Here is an 18,863-nt window from a genome sequence, read left to right on the forward strand (position 1 = left end):
AGAACTTGTTTCTAACTACTCAAGTGGTGTTGAGATGCTGGAGTGACAGCTAGGAGGTGGAAGATCTGAAACCTTTATACACCCCCCAGACACACCACAATGTTACCTACATACTCAACCATGCAAGCACAACAGTCTTTGCTGTTCCTTACGCCTCAGCATGACAGGCCCAGAACAGTGAGGACCTTGGGCAAAACTTGTTTTTGAAAAATGAAATTTGAGTTAAAAGTGCAGTCCTTTGCCTGAAGCAGTCAAAGCTTCCATGTGGGCCACAAAAAAGGCTACTCACTTTAAAGGGAATGATTATTTCAGATTTCACAGACAAGCTATCAGCCTGCCTTTTGAGTAACATGAAATGAATGGGTGCAAAGGTGAAAACTACTTTTTAAGTAGCAAAAAGACACAAACAAATAATCTTCCACAAAAAAAGCCAACCAAATCCTCTTCCCCTCTTAAATAGAATCACTCTCCTACCTGAGAAGAGAATAGATTTTCAGGACACACTGGTTTGTCAGAAGTGTTACTTGCTATTTTGGTAATTTATGCTGATCTGCTACTTGGCAACCCCCCACTTGCCATGAATGCTTTATTTTGCTGAATCTTGTGGGGGTAGGAAAAAGCTCAGGAAGCCAGTGGAGACCAGGTGATACAACTCAACACAGCCCCAACTGCAGACAGGGGCTCACTGACTTGCCAGAGATGCTTATTGTCAAATCCTCTACAATTCACAGTTTGAAACGACACATAATGCAGGCAGAAGGCAAAACACAGAGCTGAGGTATTGTAGCATGAGGTCTGAGACCAATAGCTGACTTTGGAACTATCATTTTACATTTCTTGAAGGCACAGCACTTGCTGCGGTATGAAAAATGAGGTGTGCATAGCTTTAGACTATGTCTGCACACACCTAGAGAGATCAATCTTTCAGATGAAGTGAGCCAGAAATCCTCTCTGCTGTAGGCAGCCATTCAAAGTTCTCTAAAGACTTTTATTAAAGGTTCCCTAAAGGTTTTCACCAGTACCTGGAGGCAAATTGTCTTCTTCCTGCTGCAGAGAGTGATAATTCATTGTCTGGATAAAAAAATCCCACGTGTGGTTGCATTTCAGCATGCTGTTAATGTCATTTCTAGAATGCTTTGTGAGAGTATCTATGTGAAGGAAAACAATTATGATCCTGTCTCCGTGAGTGAGAGTGCATGTCCTTATCTAATAAGGAAGGAAGGAAGAGACAGCCTGTGCAAAGGTTGGTCTGATAAAGGTTACTTCTGTTCACTTGCAAATCCCAGACTGCTTTCAAAATGAGAATTATGTGGTGGAGCATCACAGACTGAACTAATCTTGTTTTCTGTTACAATGCTTATTTGAGCTCCAGTGCCCTCACCCTAACAAAAATTTGCTGGTAAAGAACAAATAGGGCAATGATCAGATGTAAAGGCCAAGCATCACCAGTTCTGAGCCAAAAGTTAAAAGGCATTGAGGAAACCCTCTTTTTTAAAAAACACAAAGACCTTAGTAAAAATTAAACACAGTGCAGACAAAAATCTTTATAACCAGCTTTAAGATGAAGAAATTAGTTGTCTCTTCAGACAACAGCTTTGGTATCTGCCTGCAATTTGCATGTGAAATCTGCAACTATGAGCATCTTAATCTCCAGAAATCTTAATAAAAGCAAGACAGTAGTTATTTTTGGCAGGGGACACTGCATGAAATATGGTATCCTCTATAGGAAACGATCATTTCCTAAACTTGAAAATATAATAAGGAAACACAAACTTTAAAGGATGTGAGATTCACTGTGGCAAACTGAGCAAGGACTTCTTTGCTCCACTGCTGAAGCGTATGAAGAGGGATGGACAGGCACAAGGCTTACAGGGTCCAGCAGTGTGCACATGGGGCTCAGGTGCAGCTCAGGGAACTTAGATTCTTTGGAAGGACTGGAAGACTATGCCACTGAAAAGAATATATAAAACATTTTATACATATTTTAAATCCAGGGGAGAAAGAGATGCATTGTCAAAAGATGTTCAAAAGCATGTAGAGCTCCAGTGTTTCTGGCACACTACAGCCCTACAATGAGTAAAGCTGAGAGAAAGCAAAGCTCATTTTATCCCTGAAACACTAGGAAAGATGTCAAGGTGTATCTCCTTCAGACTAGAACTCTTCTTTTAAAGAAATATATGACTGGGACAATTTACTGTCTCGGAAGAGATCTACCTCCCTGGCTATGTCGAAGCTTTAATAACCTTTCAGGATTAAATAAAAAGAGCTCCTGAAAAACAGTTTTACCCTATATGAAGCATCCTTTAAAAAAACCCCTAAATGTCCTGGAATGGATATCTCCAGATTTCCTATGACAATACACAGGCACAATTCTTCCAATCATACAGTGAGAGCCAGCATCCAGAAGAGCACAGAAATGCCTGCTGAAAGCACACACAGCATTAAATCTAACGGGCTACAAAATAGCATTTTAAGTGAGAAACTAATTTTTACATGCTTTCACGTCACACACACTCTGCTACAAATTCTGCCTGTGATAAGGAAGCCATGAAGATCTGTGAGGGACAGCTTTCTTCCTATGTTCACAGCATGTGACTGAGCATAACTACGAATGTGCTTGGAGGACAAAAATGTTATTTTTAGATTAAAACTGAATAGCTCCCCTGACTGTGTCAGAGCAGAATAATAATATTTTTCATGGCGCCAATCAAATGGAAAAAAACATTGACCTAAAAAACATAAAGAAAAATAAATCAAAACCATATTTTAAAATTGTTTCATAAGGGACATAGTAAATCACTGTTTGAACTAGAACTTGACATGTTGAAACTCCCATCTCATCTACTTTGATGGCACATTCTATGACATACAGTTTGCAATTCACATCATATCACACATACAATGAAAGACTTTGTAATACTCCAGCTTCAGACAAGATTAACAAAAGTGGCAGCTCTGAAGGAAGAGATGTTATATAGGACATATTATTTGCTAATGTTTGGGAAACATAAGCAAATTTGGAGAAAGGGACACTATTCTGAGAGAACAGAGCCTGTTAGACAAGGGATGAGGATTAGCTACAACAATTTTGGGGAGTGTTGATGATAAAGGCATTGCAATGGTATTAAATGCAGGGAAAGGAGGAGAAATAAAAATACTGCTTGTTCTATTGTTACAATGAGTGCAGAACCCCTGACTGGTGCTTTTTAGAATGAAAAGTTGGTTTAGGATTTCAGTTTTTAATTTTAGACCTGATGTCCCAAGTCTAAAGAGGCAAAACCATGCTCCATGAACTCTAATTTCCAATTTTTCTTTGCCAAACACTAGGAAGCTTTTGAGAATAAAATTGGAAAATGCTGCATGGTTGCTGGATGTTCAGACAATCCATCCCAGATGCCAGGTCAAACGTGCCCTGCAGTCCTGGGGATATTCTAGGTATTCTGTCAACACAAAGGTGGGATACAGAAGGAAAGAGCAAGGCAAGATGGACCTTCACCTAACAATGAACTGGGAAGAAAATCCTGTCAAAATCCTAAAAAAATAACAGTTATGCTACAAAGAAAAGGGAATGCAGACAAAATCTAAGTGCTGGTAAAGCAAAAGCCCTTACTTCCATATGGGTATAGATGTCTGCAGAGTAATCTGTAAGCCAAAAGTCTACCTGGCTGCAAATATTACTGCCAGTTTTAAAATGCCAGGGACAAAATTCTGCACAGAGCTAAGAAAAACTCTTCTTTATGAAAATGTAGAACACTATTAAAGCTGCTAATACAAACTTTTAATATTAGAAATGGCTGCTAATATAACTACCTGAAATAGCTCATCCTGTATCAGTTTATTATTCTGTAAGCCTATAGTATAATACAATATAAAATGTAATAGAATTGCTGGTCTATTTGCCAGCTCACATCTCTGTCTTCCAGAAAGCAACCCAAAGGATGTCCACTGCCAGAATGTACTGAAGCATGCAGAAAACAGAACAAATAATGGGAAAGCATAACAGAACAATCTAGGCCATTGTGTGATGACAGGAATGACATCTTCCCACGGATGCCAGAAGCAATCCACTGCCATTTGACCAGGCAGAGGTATTCCTTCTGGGACTACTCAGAACACGATTTTCATCTCATTGTTTCCACTCCAGTTGCCTTTCCATATAAACAAATGCAAAGATATTTGCAATAGTATATGCTGTGAGATTGCATAGTTTTATTTATAGAGTATAGATCATATTGCTTTTTTAACTGACATCTCTGTTATTGTGTTATTAATTTGATATTTAAACTTTGTGGCAAAAGATAAACAGTCTGAGTCTGTATATATTCCTTTATATAAATATATATATATATACATGTGTAAGTGTATATTTATATATCCATATATAGACACATATTTTAAAAAAAACAAACACCCAAGAGGTTCAGCCAAATTAGGGTAAGTTATTCATTTGACACAGAGTATTTACTTGGACAGCTGGATTTTATAGTTTACTGGATGGATGTGGTATCAGATGTTCCAAAATAAATCAAATTTACGCCTATCTATCTGCTTTAAAATGTCATTAAACCTCAGAAAATAGTAACAGGGAAAGACAGATTTTTTAACCCTCAAAACCATGTTGCTTTTTTTTCATGGAATGAAAGCAGATTTACCCATTTGAGCACTCTGCAAGATCTTAAAATGTACATATTCTGCCAGCCTTATTTTGTTGATGCATATAAAATCTCTGTTTTTTATCAAAATAATGCACCATGTTATGCAACTGCCTCAGACTACAGGTACTGCCCTCAGATGTGAAGGCACAATGAGAGCCCAATGCAAATGAAATGTGTTTCTACTAAAATCATCCTCGTTCTACAGCCATGTCCACCTCTCAGTGCTCTCAAATACAACATTTTAGAAATGGAACAGCATAACCCTACTCCCCAAAGCAGGTATGGTGGTTGAGATCCCATCCTCTCCCCTTGCATGGCCTTTCCAGCTCACCTGCATCTTTCCTCCAGTCTCAGACAGTTTAAGCTGGGGCACATCCTGTCTCCTCTTTCCCTTGGTCCTTCCTTCTGCTCAGTGGCCCTCAAATCTGCTCAGCTGGATCATGGCCTCTTGTTGTCTGGTCCACTCCCTCCCTCCATCTCTCTCTCCTCCTTCCCCAGTTTATCAACCTGCCCCTTCCTGCGGCTCCCACCCCTTCTGTCCCTGCCACCTTCTGGTTTCACCATGGCAGGAGCCCACCACAGATGTTGGCTGGGACATGCATGATTGAAATCAAGAAATTTTGAGGTCAGCTCAGCTTCCCAGAGGTGAGGAAGGCTCAAGCAGGTTCATTCAGGAAGGAATCTCCAGTTATTTCGAGCTGTTAATTTGCTGTGTGAGATGTGCAAACTGCAAAGCCTTTGTGAGGGCTCACAATCTTGTTTTCAGGGCTTTCTTTTGAAAGGCAGGGTTCCTGTCCATGAAACAAAGATTTGAGCTTCTGCTCCAGGGTGCTCTAACACTGGAACGTTTCAAAGAAAAACCCTTGACACCTGAAACATTGAAAATGTTTGACCAAAGCAATACATTTGCTCAGCCCTTTCCTTGGAAACGTCTCATGGCTTCAGTCAACATTTTCCAAAACAATTTACTTTAAAAAAGAAAGCCTGTAAGGATTTAAAAACACTCTTTGTATGGCCAAGTCCAGACCAAATAATTAAAGCAAGGCATTATTAGTGCTAGCTAATAAAAAAGTGATCATACAAGGGGTACGTAGGAGCAGCCAAACGTGGTAAATTAAGGGGATACAACAAAAAAACCCTTGTAATGAATAAATACATTTTGCTGTACTTACCGCCTTCAAGGCACACATCCTCAGAAAAAAATGCAAGTTCTGCAGAATCTATGTAAGTGACCCAGCTGTCATTCACCTCCACCACTGATCCTCCCCTCACTACCCCCAGACACTCCTTCCAGCTGGAACTGCTCTATCTGCCTCCTAACACTTCTCTGGGATACGTGGTAGAGTCTTTGAACCAACACTGGATGTGAAAGGCTTTTGATTAGAAGTGGTCAGTTTTCTCTATGAATGTATGTTCTGTGGCAAGAATTCCTGAGCTGAATTTGTTCCAGTGCCACCCTTGGCAGAGGTGACCATGGTGACAGAAGCTTTGGAATACATATGCACATACAGACAGAGGAGAAGGCATTTCCATAAGTGCTTTGAAGTAGCACACACAGCATCAGTGGCATTATAACATAGCTTGGGTTGCAGGGACAGGTGGAAAATCAGCAGTTGTTGCCAATGATTCTTTGTCAGTGGCCAACACCAGAAGGCTTTAAAAGGCAACAAAGATAATCTATCTACGACTGGCAGAGCTGTCCTCTTGAAAAATTTTCCTCTCATTTTCCATGCAGACCTGCATTTGCTGAAACTGCAAGCACATCTTCAGATTTTCCATCACAAAAAAGAAGAAACTATATATAATTCACCACACAGAACTATCTTGGTATCCTCAGATTCAGAGCTAGCTAACCACAAAAATGTACTCAAAAGCTGTGTTCAGTTGTGATTTATTCTGATGTAAGTTCTAAAATGGAGCATAGAGAAGAAACTCAGTTCCCCACCTTTCTTGTAAGTGGCACTTCAATTGGGACGGGCACAACTTCCGCAAGCAGGCAGCCATAAAACGCCACCATGAAAGCAGCAGGATCATTGTTAGGAAACACGAGTGTTACCTGAAAGAGAGAGATGTGCATTAATAATGTTTCATCCTAGGTGTCAGATAATGATAATTGGAGTTTCCATGCTTCCTTTTGGATGGAGATGATACTGGAGCACTTCTAAGACAGCTATTCAAATGCCTAATGACAGAGAATGAGGAATCAGAAGGAATTTATTTTGATAAATATTCCTTTTATGAGTATTTTCACTTAGGATGTAGTTAAATATTTTCATGCTGCATTGTTTCCTACATTGACAACACCTTTCATCTGGTTCTGAATTAACTGATTGTTTTACCGGTGTTAAATAACCAAGCAAATGGAATTAAAAGAATTTCAGATTCTAATGTAGTAATTTGCTTGAGGTTACTAAAACTGAAGTGTACATGTGACCAAATCAGATTACCCAGACTTAAGATGCCATTATGTCAATCATTAACACAGTTTTGTTTCACTATACTTTGCCTCATGCAATAGTTTTGTTTTAGGACTATCCTGTTGTCCAAGTGTAAAGTTTCTGTGTGCTGTGTGCACACACAAAAACTGGTATCTAGAAGTAAACGTCACATCCAGAGCTGGCCCTATCACATGCCAGCCTAGGTGTGGATTTGTTGAACTTCACAGCTTCAGGGCTAGGGCTGGGGAATTATTTAGATAAAAGAATGCCAAAACCAATCACAGATCACCGGAATGCTCAGTAGGTGTTGAACTGTGCAGCTTAACTCCTGCAGGCCCCGTGGACAATGCCTGAGATCCTCCACAGACAAAGGGGAAGGAGACAGGAGGGCTCACAGCCTTGCTGAGGATCCAGCAGCTTCAGAGAGCCCAGAGCTCTCCTTGCAAGGGCAGGCAACAGTACTGCTCTCACTGGTGAATGACCTTAGTGGCTGGATCCTCTCTGCGATTTTGTTCCGGTTCAGTCAGATGGGCGTTCTCAGCTCATGTCCTAAACAGCTGTAACACAGGTGGTTACTCCTGCACAGTCAACTGCAGTGGCATGCAAAGGCATGGCAAATGATTTCAAACCTCATTCCTCTGGGCTCACACACAGGACAAGGCTGTATTATCACAGCACCTTGAAACTTGCTAAAACTATTTGGTAGCTCTTGAGTTTTGACTGCTTCGACATGCACAGCAGTTTTGTTGAAGCAAAATCATGATGTATGCTCCAAGGTTCAGTTACTGGGAGTTTCCAGAATTTTCACATGGCTTCAAAGCCTTCCATACTATGTATGGATACCTTCCATATGTATGTACCTTCCATATGTATCCATGTATGGATAACCTTCCATACATCAACTTGATTTCTTCAAACTAGAAGAAATCTAACCAGCCTTGTCCAAGTGGGTCCAAAATATCTGGTTTTTAAGCTGAAGATTTAACTCATAATTCTTTAGAGTCAGAGCAAATACACCACTACTTTATCTACACACTTGCATGTTAAACAATCCAAGTGCTGGAGATGGCTGTGCAGAGCTTACTGTATGCAAATGGAAATAGAGGGATTTTGCCAGGTGCACAGAGGGGATGGTAGAGATTGCTGAGCCCAGCAAACATCTGAAATATCCCAAAATATACTTTGAGGGTTGTTGGGTTTTGCACTGGTCTCTGCTTACACAAAGGCAGTGAAGGTTTGGCTGGGAATCTTTGAAAAGGAGCTGACAGAAGTGAAAAAAAAAAAATCACTGAAGTCCAGTGGGAATGAGGCACTAACTTCCTCTCCAAAAAACATTAATCACTAACAGACTTTACCAAATAAATAAATAATGTGTGTAAAAGCAAAAAGGGATAAAGTTGAAGAAAAACAAATCATACAGTGTATATTAACAGAGAATCTGGTTAGCTAGTAGGTATTTCAGAGAGCAAGATTAATTTCCAGGCAGCTGTCTGGGGTGATGCAAGGTTAAATTTCTGAAGCTACTATAGAAGGCAAATGCAGTTTGCCACGTACAAGACCAGAAACACGGAAGGAGATGCAGGCACGTTCATTTATTTTATGGCTCAGAAAAAACCTAAGAGGTGAGGTAATGGTAGTCATTAGGTAGTAATGGTAATGAAAAACAGAGATTGTATTGACAGAAGGTGTTTTCAAAGGAAAATATAAACTATTTTATATCTATCAAAATAAGGAAACAAATACATTCTCATTTGGAAAAGACCAAAGATATGTGCCTGTATTTCATTTAGTATTTAAAAACTACCTTTAAGTGTTGTCACACAAGACACATTATGTAGAATAAAGTCACCTTCAAAGAGGTCAGAAAGCTTTTATGTTATTATGACAGGGGTGTAACCGCCAGAATCACAGCCTAGAGCATCAGAAGTGCTGTAACACCTCATCTTCAATGTGAAGTTGCCTCAAATGATCACGTTCCTGTTACACAGGGATGCCAGGCAAGATGTTTTTACAACACAAAGCATATGCTTTCAGCACTCAGCTATAAACATTTGTTTCACTTTAATCTAGGTGGACTTATTTTAGAAGAGCTGCAATTTGTTCCTTACGTGTCCTGTGCTAGTTAAACTTCCAGCTTTAGCCTGAGCTATCCACAAATCCTTTCTAAATGTTAGGAGATGCCAGTGACTACTGCAGAAAATGACTACAAAGATGGGCAGGCAGCACACAATAGATACACAGAAATGCACGTTGCCTGTATGTGAACTTTATTCCTTTGGAGCTTTCTGGGTGGACTGTTTTGATGTGTACACTTGAACAACTTGCTGCTTCTGCTGTTGCTTAGAGACACTCTTGTAAGTCAAGTAAAAGAGAGTCTTCAGATCCTAGTCCTAGCTGAACGCCATCGTAGGAAGCAATTTAGATTAAGGATCCAGAGATCCTTTAGTTAATTTCTTTATGATTTATTTCAAAAAGAAACACAGGAAGGACCGTCACTATTTTTTTTCCTCTTTTTTCCTTCTGGGAAGCATTACTGCATGCTCTCATTTTTGAAGCCCTAAGACGTGTAATGCAAGCAGACATGTTTCTCACATGTGGCACAAGAGGATCAAGTGAACCAACAGTTTGAGAATTGCTGTCAGACCCTGGAGGGGGGAAACTTAATCTCATGCTCAGAACACTAAGCACTAGGGCAGGACTAAAATTTACATTTCTGACAAATTTTTTCTGGAATATCCATTCCACAGCTTAGATCCAAACTGGAATGGGACCTGTGGAATTTTCTATACACACTCTGGCAGAGAAAATGAGCAGCAGGCTCAGCCAGCCTTGGCAGACAAAGGGGTAGGTTTGTAAGTACATTGTTAGCAAAACCATAGGATGTTCTTGTCTTCATTTAACATCTTCAAGTGCTACCTCTGCAACTCTTGCTCTCTGTGGGCTTTATCCATTTACTTAGATGCAGCCTCTAGCAGTAGCTGCATCAGAGTCAGAACCAGGAATGGAAATATTCTCTGTTACCAGTCAGCGTCATTTATTTATTCAACTGGCTGCCAAAATGTGCTGACATTGCTTGTCTTTGTCTTCCACAACGCTCCTCTTGTTTCTACCATCTCAACAACTACAAAGTCATTAGTAAGTAAGTTTTTTATCCACATGACACCTCCAGGCTCCATGAGCAAGCTTTTACTAAACAGACTGTTGTTCAATGTCCAAAAATCACTTTCCATGGGAATGTTTATTGCTGATGTTGCCACAACTTCAAGTTACTATTCAGGGAGTACCAGCTCATGTTACTTATTATGCAGTCCAAAACATCTGTCTGAATGATCAGTCTTAGGCAGTAAACAGCAGATTTCAGCACCCCATCCCACACCCCATTATTTCACTGATTTCTTCTGAGCACCCCAAATACCTCATTCTCTCTTTGTCAGCATTGGATTTGAACTATTACAAAAAATCATTGAGATACTCACCCTGTCTCCAGGTCGTACCATTGGTTCTTGTTTTGTGCCTAATTTATGTAGTATATTGTAAGCAACCTTCATACTTCTGGTCCAAAGTTTGCCTATTAACACAAAATTTTTGAAATTAATATAAAAATTCTTATGCTTTACAAGATTATTAAAGAGAAAGAATACCTGAGAAGTGGAAAACACACAGCAGGAACATTTATATTAGTTTTCCAGCTAAATATGACACCACTACTGGGACTTGTGGAAATACTTAAATACTTATCAGAAGTTTTCTTTGAACTTCTTTTTTCAAGACAGCAGTACTTAAAAAAAAAAGTGAGAATAGTTTTCCTTCTGGCAGAAGTTTCTTACTTTGGAGAAAATTGGATCTTGACTCTGAAATTAACTGTCAGAAGGGGCTGGTACATCATCAAGTCCAGACATCACCCTAACACCTCAGATGTAGCAAGCTGGACACGGCGCATTTCAGCACAGACTGACCTTGAGGTGATGTTCAGTTTCACCATGGCAATTCTCTCACCAAGGAAAAAGAAAAGGACTCCCAAGAAGCAGAGGCAAAGAGAAGAAAACCCCAACAAACAGAAAACACCCCACAGCTAAAGGGGCACACGGAAGCAGCAGGGACCCTCTGAACCTTAGCACATCCATATGGCTGTTTCACTTTTAATCCTGGGCCTTCTTCCATTTAACTTGGCTTTTCCTTCTCACCTGCTCCCATATCCTCCCTTCTCTGATTCATTTCACTTTCCCCAGGTATCCCCTCCTTACTATCTCTCTTCTCCCTTGCTTCACCTTTCCAGCACCACTCTTAGCTAATCCTTATCAAGTCGTCACCCCAACATTCAGTAAAGAAAAATTCTCTCACCACGACCTCTTTTTTCACATTACAGGCCTTTCATTTATCCTTCAAGTGATTGGCATCTTCGCTCTTCCAGATGCCCTTTGTTTAGAGGCCTTGTTACTTCCATGTGAACAATACCAAGTTTAACAGCCCTTGTGCTTGGCTGGCCCCCAGGTACTGTCTTTAAGCACTATTCAGTCTGACAGTAAAAAATCTTTAATTCATGCCCACCAATAACTGAAACGATAATAGGTTCTGACAACAGATTACCTATGGATTTCAGCAGTTCAGCCCCCCCAAACATGCAGTATTGCTATTTATAACTAAGCCAAGCAGTTGCTATAATAAGTTCCTCCACATTCTGGTTAGAAAATGCAATACTACTGAATAATTTTTAAGTGCAAATCCAATGTAAATATAAAGTATGATGAGAAGGCCAGATTTTCTTTTTTTCTCACTTAAGGAAAATTGGAAGAGTCACTGCTGCTTGTTACAGAGAAAGTACTAAATGCAATATTTCTTATGAAAACAGTAATATTGTATCATCAAACTATGCTTTGCGAAGTTTTTAATTTATTAAAATTATGCCAGTATTTGCATGTTGAACTGTCTTGCTGCTCAGAAAGGAACACAATTCTGTTTCACTGGAAACTCAGCACAGATACAGGAGTATGTCTGCAGGATTAACTCTCACAGGACTATGACAGAACTACCTGCATTTGATGGAAAGAAAGTCTTCAAAAGCATCCGTGCTGCTACAGTTAACGCTTGAACTTGACAAGTGAGGAGGATAAAAAAAAAAGGATGCCTTAAGAAAGCAAATACTCTTTCTCCTAAAGTTTTAAGCTTCAGTGGCAACAAACTTAAAAGAGCAATTAGTAATGATACAGAATATTGGAGAATGGAAATCAAAAGCCTGGCAAAAGTTCTGAATTGCAAAAGAGAACCATCTTTACAAAAAACACTTTTAAGCTTGAAATGAACATTGAAGGAGCTGCTGTGAAAAGTTATGTCTGAGCTATAAAGATTAAATCTGTTACAAATCTTAAATTTACATTTGTGACACATTCACACTAATTTTTCATCTATCAAATGTGCCATCGAATATTTTCTTTAAAATCTAAGGGCTATAATATTACAGTATCTAGATGCATTCTTTCAGAGGTACCCAGGTATGCAGTACAATCATCTCCACCTAAGAGACCTGGATAAATGCTGAAATTAAGTTCTCTCAAAGACTAAGAAAACTTGAAGGAGTACTTTCTGGTAAAGCTTTAAATAAGTTTAAACATGTTTTGTCTTGATGCTCTTTTGTTGCCAAAATTTTATTTCATCTTCTAAGACACAGATAATGTAAGGCTCCCTTCCTAATTCTTCACCTTTCTGTTTGAATACACTTTGAACTGCACAAAAAATGGCCATATTTTCTAGTGGCTAGAAAAGACTCGAATTTTCTGTCACCACAGCCCTTTCCTTCTCTATTTACTGGTGTGATACCAACTTGTGTTAAGTATCTGAGGCATCATGTATCATGTGCCTCTGAGTGTGAAACTGTGGAAAACTGGAGTGAAGCAGCTTGCTTGCATTCAGCTGGGAAGGGGCTGGAACACAAAGACCTTATAAACTCTATAATGTCACTCCAACCCTTGCAGGCTCTGCCTGCCCTCAGCTGCTGCCAACTCTGTTCCAGTGTGGGCTGTCACGGGCAGGCAGGGACCCCCAGGCACTCACATGAGCAAACAGAGCAGAGTCCACGCAGATCTTGAACTAAATTGTGTTCAACAGGAAGTCTGTAATTTCTCTAGCAGGGTATATAGCTGTGTTCCAAAAAAGTAAATTAAACAAGGGCCACAAAAGGAGCAGTAACGCAGAAGCTGGAGCTAGGAATGTATGGATGATCAGGGCCAGATCAGCGGCTGCTGGATGGGGCACGAACTTCTGACCAGATGTGGACTGAACCATGGGTTTGTTTTGTCACCTTGGCTGTTTGCCCTCTCCAACCCGCCACCACTGAGAAACACAAAGGACTCAACGTCTGCAGGATAACAGCCCTGAGGAACGGAGGATGTTATAAAGAAGGAAATCTTTGAAGTGTTTCCTTCCTTGGTTCTGTCTAGGCTGCAAATCAGAGTAATTCTTCCTTTGCAAACTTGAGAGATTAGATGCTGCTGGGAAAAAAGCTGATTGCTAAAACCTCTCCCACAAATCCCGATGCTGCGACCTTGCCGTGACCTCCACGCAGTGCCACATCTGTGCTGTGGGAGTGGGAGGCCTGGCGAGGAGGCCAGCTGTGCTCCATCCAAGGCTTTGGCTCTGAGACAGGGTTTAGGGCCCATCCTCATGTGGGTTAAATCACTTCGTTACATGGGCTCCAGAGGAAATCTGTTTGCGGCCACTGGGGATACGTCCCATTGTCCTCATCCCGAGTTCAGTGAAGCACCAGCCCTCCTCAGATAAACACACTGCCATTAATCTTTTGAGCTGGCTTGAAGACAGGGGGCAGATGCAGGAAACTCAAGCAACAGCTTCATTTGGTAGTGAGTGGAGCAGCCCGTATCCCAGCTCCGTGCCAGAGCTCCTCTTTCCCAGCCATGCTGCTGCTGCAGGGAGCTGCCCTCGGCCCTTTCTACAGCTGGCAGAGCATGGGTGCAGGAGCCTGGAGCTGAACTGCTGCTTCCCTGCTCTAAACACCAGACCCTGTGAGCCCTCCTGCTCCTGATATTCTTGCCCCCATCCCCACTGCAGCAGGGTCCTTGCAAACAACATTCCTACTCACCACACCAGGACAGGATTTGTGCCTGTCAGGCCCCAGTCTCACTAGACAAACATTAACAGCTACTTTCTTGCATCTAAAAATGAAGGACTGTTATGCCATCTACAGAAGTGTTCAGTGGTGTTTAAGGGACAAGGGTTCCCTCTGGAAGAGGCCCTGGCTCTGCAGACCCAGTGCTGGGACTGCCAGTCACACACACATCTCATGGGTAACATAAGGCACTACATGTTTAAGAACACGAATCACTCCTCAGTTTTCAGGTCACAGAACTATTTCCCATACAAAGCAGACTGGTAGAGTTCCCCTAGCTGATTTTGGAAAACAAAACCCCAACAACAGGCAGTTGATGCATACTATGTCACTACTACAATTTATTAACCTTGTTTCTACCTCCCATTGAGCTAATTGTGGTGCTGCTTTCCAAAATCTTGTATAACTCCACAAGATGGTAAGAAACTGAGCTTTTCTCTCCATCTATCACTGCCTAACTTATAATTGCTTATTTACTGAAATATATCTTCTTCTAAAGATGATCACATCTCCCTTAGCCACTTCTGTCACTTTGCCAGAGTGCTGCTGCCAGACTCTCATGCCCTAGCAGCATGCTCGTGCAGGGAGGCCTTTCAGGTTCTTCACACACTTGCAAACTGAGCGGAGAGCTCCCACCGTCCAGTGAGTAACAGCAAGTAGCACTCTGCCTCTGAATCTGAGCCATATCTGGCAGACATCACATGTGCAGGAATGCTCGGCAGGACAGAATGGAAAATGGCATCTCGCCTTCTGGCAGCTGTGACAAACACTGTTAGCACCCATGTGGAGCTAGTCCCTTTTCTCTTGCCACTGGAGTTTTGATTTAGTTAAGCAGTAGCAACTCCACATCAACAATTATATATTTTGTATTCAGTCATCTTCTTTTTTTTAAGTCTACTCAGATGGCAATAAAATTTAGCAAGCAAAAGTAGTTAATACCCAGTCCCATCTGGTTAAGCAACACATTATGAAGGTAAAGAAAACCACAAGGTGTTAAAAACCACACCAAAAGGGATCTGTTAAGAAAAATTAGATGTTTTCCACATGACACTGAAGTAAGTCCCCTTCCTCTTCCTTTCCAAATCTGTAAAAGTACTAAATGTTTGTGTTGAATGTAAAGAAGGTTTTAATAGAAAAGCTGTATCAGGGAGAAAATACAGAGAGAAAACAAACCACAACGAAATTTCCTGATCATCTTCAGGACGCTTTTCAGAACCACACAGCACTAATTCAACAAAGCCAAACCAGTGGTTGCTTACCAATCTCCGTGCACAGCAACTGCGAGACTGCCAAAGTTTAACTGCAAATAATTTTGTCAAATATTCATTTTCTCAATACCACAGTATGACATTCTTTGTATTAAACAGAAACAAGAGCATTTATTAAATCTAGTGTAAATGGCAAACTTCCTAATGCTATGCAGGTAAAGGGGCTTTTTTTCTGCTTTGCAAAATAATAGTCGCAGCTTTACTACTCTGGTAATCCTTTCTTCGTGAGTTCTTTAGATCCAGCCTGAACAGCAAATGGAGTTGTTGCTCTTTGGGATAAAAAATCCAAAGAAAAAGAACAGAAATGTTCTGTTGCAGAGAATGAAGGACACCAGACATACTCAGAATAGAGGTAACCTTGCAATTACAGTCTTGATACTGCAGTCTGAACCATATAATCAGTAATTTTCAGTCTATTTATTAAAGAAACAAAGGTTTAAAATACCAAACAACCATAAGATTGATACCTGTCTGGGGATTTAAACCCATATGGACGACTATCCATACCTCTGTGAGTCTTGCATTATTTCCGAGGTAAGGGCAGTCTGGTTATGCAGCTGCTTGGTCAGAAGCATCTCGAATCTGTCTCTCTCCTGCTGATAATTGTGAAATTCCTGGCCTAGGAGATTCTCACAGAAAGGTATGGGAGGGTGTCCTAGGTTACAGTGTAAGATGTAACCAAAAATAGGTATTCTATTATCATCTTCACAAGCTGTTAGAGCAGGTGGGGTAGTGTTCGTTATCTCCTACCATGACTCATCCCTGATAACTCCCTCTGGGACTATCTCTCTTTGATGGGCCATCAAGGACCCACTGCACGACTCATAGAATTACATCAGCCAGGGGAGAGGAGCCAAGGGGAGAGGACTCATAGAATTACATCAGCCAGGGGAGAGGAGCCAAGTATTCCCACCTGGATATAATCTGGGGTTTGGAACAGCACGAGCAGGCTTACCTACTGGATTCCCAAAGAATAAGTGCTACTACTGGACCTTCAGGTGAAGACCAGATCCTTGTACAGGATCACTGCTCCAACAGAACCACTTCATCTGGACTGCTACCACCACCCTGACTAACAGAGTGTCAGGTTGTATCCTGACTCTGTCACTGTTCTTGTACTATTGCATTTATTTTGATTTTCCTATTAAATTATAGTTCTGACTTGCGATCTCCCACTAGTTTGTTTTCAAACTAGTACAGGAGTGCAGGTTGCACACCAGGTGCAGAACGGCTTGGGTTGGCTATTTCTGTCCTGTTGTTACCTTTCAGGCATGCCAGGATACCTCCAGTAGGAGCAACATCACCCCTGATGAGTCAGAATTACTTTGGCCCCAAAGTGTTTACAGTTGCTTTAGAGCTATTTTTAAAATCAGCAATTCATTTGAAAAAAATTGCCATTTTCCAAGCATTTCCTTCTCCATGGAATCCAAATGGAAAAAACAGTCTTCTGCCCAGAGAGTCACCTCTGCTCTTTTTTGAGAGCCTTGCTGTCTCTAGTGGGCCTCCGATGTCGGAAACACTACATCGGAGATACTGAAAGTATGTTTTAAAAAATCTGATTACAGAAAGTGTTAGATAAAGGAAACGAGATTCTTTGAATCAGACAAAGTTTACTGGTACTCATTTTGTTGTTTTTAATAATGGTTACAATAAGAAAGCTCAAAACTTGTTACTGATAAATTACTTTCAACCCTTTACTTTTTCCCCAGCTTTTCTGGTTCTCCTTAGAATAATCATTTTAAGTAAGAAAAGTAGCTCTGATACCATAAGAACTATATAGGATTTATTTGTCCTTTATTCAAGTTTCTTCTCTAAGAAACCACTAAGTGCTTCATTATTAATACTAAAACCAGATGCCTCACTACCCTGATTAACTTTGTCTGAGCCAGAAATTGTTTTCCTTTTCCTCAAAGCACACATTACATTTCTAGTCAGAGTTCAGACTCCCATAAAACCTGATAAAGACATATTTCCTTCCCATATCTCAGACATTTCAATTTATGCATATTCAGTGATTTGATTTATAAAGGGATTGAGAATAACTTAACTAAGATGTTCTCCACTTAAACAAGTTCCCAGAGGAACAAAATATTTGAGAAATAAGTAATATTCATAGTGTTTCATTCACTAGAAAGAATTTAAGAATTTTGAGTACATTAAATAAAGATTACAACTGGGGCACTGACAAGAACAAGAACTGAGGCAAATCACTTCCAACACTTGCTTGAAAAAAAGGATCAAGTCTGCAAGTGCATTTATACATTTATTCTATCTAAAGTAATCTGAGACATGTGGACAAAACCAGTCCTGACATGCTACGAAGACAAGAAGCTCAAAAAACATGCTGAAAAAGACACAGGAGATACAAAGCATTACAAATTGGATGAACTCCTGCAGAGAAATGGGAGAGCAGCAGTGATTTTAAGCAACAGCTGGAAGTGCAACTTCTTTAAACTAGTTCCCCTTCTGGCCCAGAAGCCCTTCATAATCTAGAGCTCTCACCACCCAAAGCCACACTAACACATATCCACATCAGCACCGTTAGGGGGAGAAATTAATTCCAGTAAACCACACAAGGTGGTCCCTGCAACACTCATCCACCCCTGTCTGCCACAGCAGATCATAGCTTGACCTCTGGTCTGAGCCCTCAAAGGTGTCTCTGGAAGGGACAGCAAAGGAGTTGTGAGAAAGACTTTGGAGAAGCAGAATTTTGTGGATTCTCAGAGCTCCTTTCCAGCATGCAAGGCCACCAATGGCAAATAAGAAAGCATCCTGGATAGATGCAAGAGGTCAGCACTATGTTTTTCAGGGCCAGAAGAGAGCCTGATATAAGAATAGAGACCAAGGTCACAGATGGGATGAGATATCACCATGCAGATGCAGCAAAAGGTCTCAATTTGAAAAGATTTCCTCCTAAAATAACCTGCAAGGTTTGGACACAGAATGGCTGTAAAATAAACAAAGAAGCAAATGTCTGGGTTGTGTATGGTACTCTAGTTACAGCCCAAGAGATGGATGGGAAGGCAATATTGTCTACAACAACCCATGAAAGAGGGGGTAAATATGCATGGTGTTGAGGGAATTAGAACTCCTACTCAAGATGGGTCTTGATGTAGCTGATAGCTACAGAGACACTCCTGGAAACCATCTTGGAAAGATGGAAGAAAGTGGCAAGGCAAACCTGCAATTCATCCATGCAGGAGCAGAAAACTGGAGAAGATACTGAGAACAATATCAAAAGACATCAAAGAGAAGCCTCCCCTTAACTGGAAAGTTGGAGGATAAAGGAAGAGGATTTCCAGGAAGACAAGGGGGTGTGAGAAGAGACTGAAGCAAAACCAGTAAATAAAGGTTAAATATTCAAAAGGAGGTGCAAGTGATG

General features: G+C 40.7%; 1 protein-coding gene across 5 annotated transcripts in view; it reads right to left on the reverse strand.

The window, feature by feature from the left end:
- Positions 1-18,863, reverse strand: part of DIP2C (disco interacting protein 2 homolog C) — a 312,763-nt gene that overhangs the window by 84,041 nt on the left and 209,859 nt on the right. For all 5 annotated transcript variants that reach the window (XM_048328952.1, XM_048329106.1, XM_048329035.1 and 2 more), the window contains 2 exons: positions 10,570-10,661; positions 6,601-6,711 (listed from right to left, as the gene is read on the reverse strand). In XM_048328952.1, the coding sequence (XP_048184909.1) occupies positions 6,601-6,711; positions 10,570-10,661 (203 nt within the window). The remainder of the gene's footprint in view (positions 1-6,600; positions 6,712-10,569; positions 10,662-18,863) is intronic.

The sequence above is a fragment of the Corvus hawaiiensis genome, chromosome 1 (assembly GCF_020740725.1).
Source record: "Corvus hawaiiensis isolate bCorHaw1 chromosome 1, bCorHaw1.pri.cur, whole genome shotgun sequence".
NCBI lineage: Eukaryota > Metazoa > Chordata > Aves > Passeriformes > Corvidae > Corvus > Corvus hawaiiensis.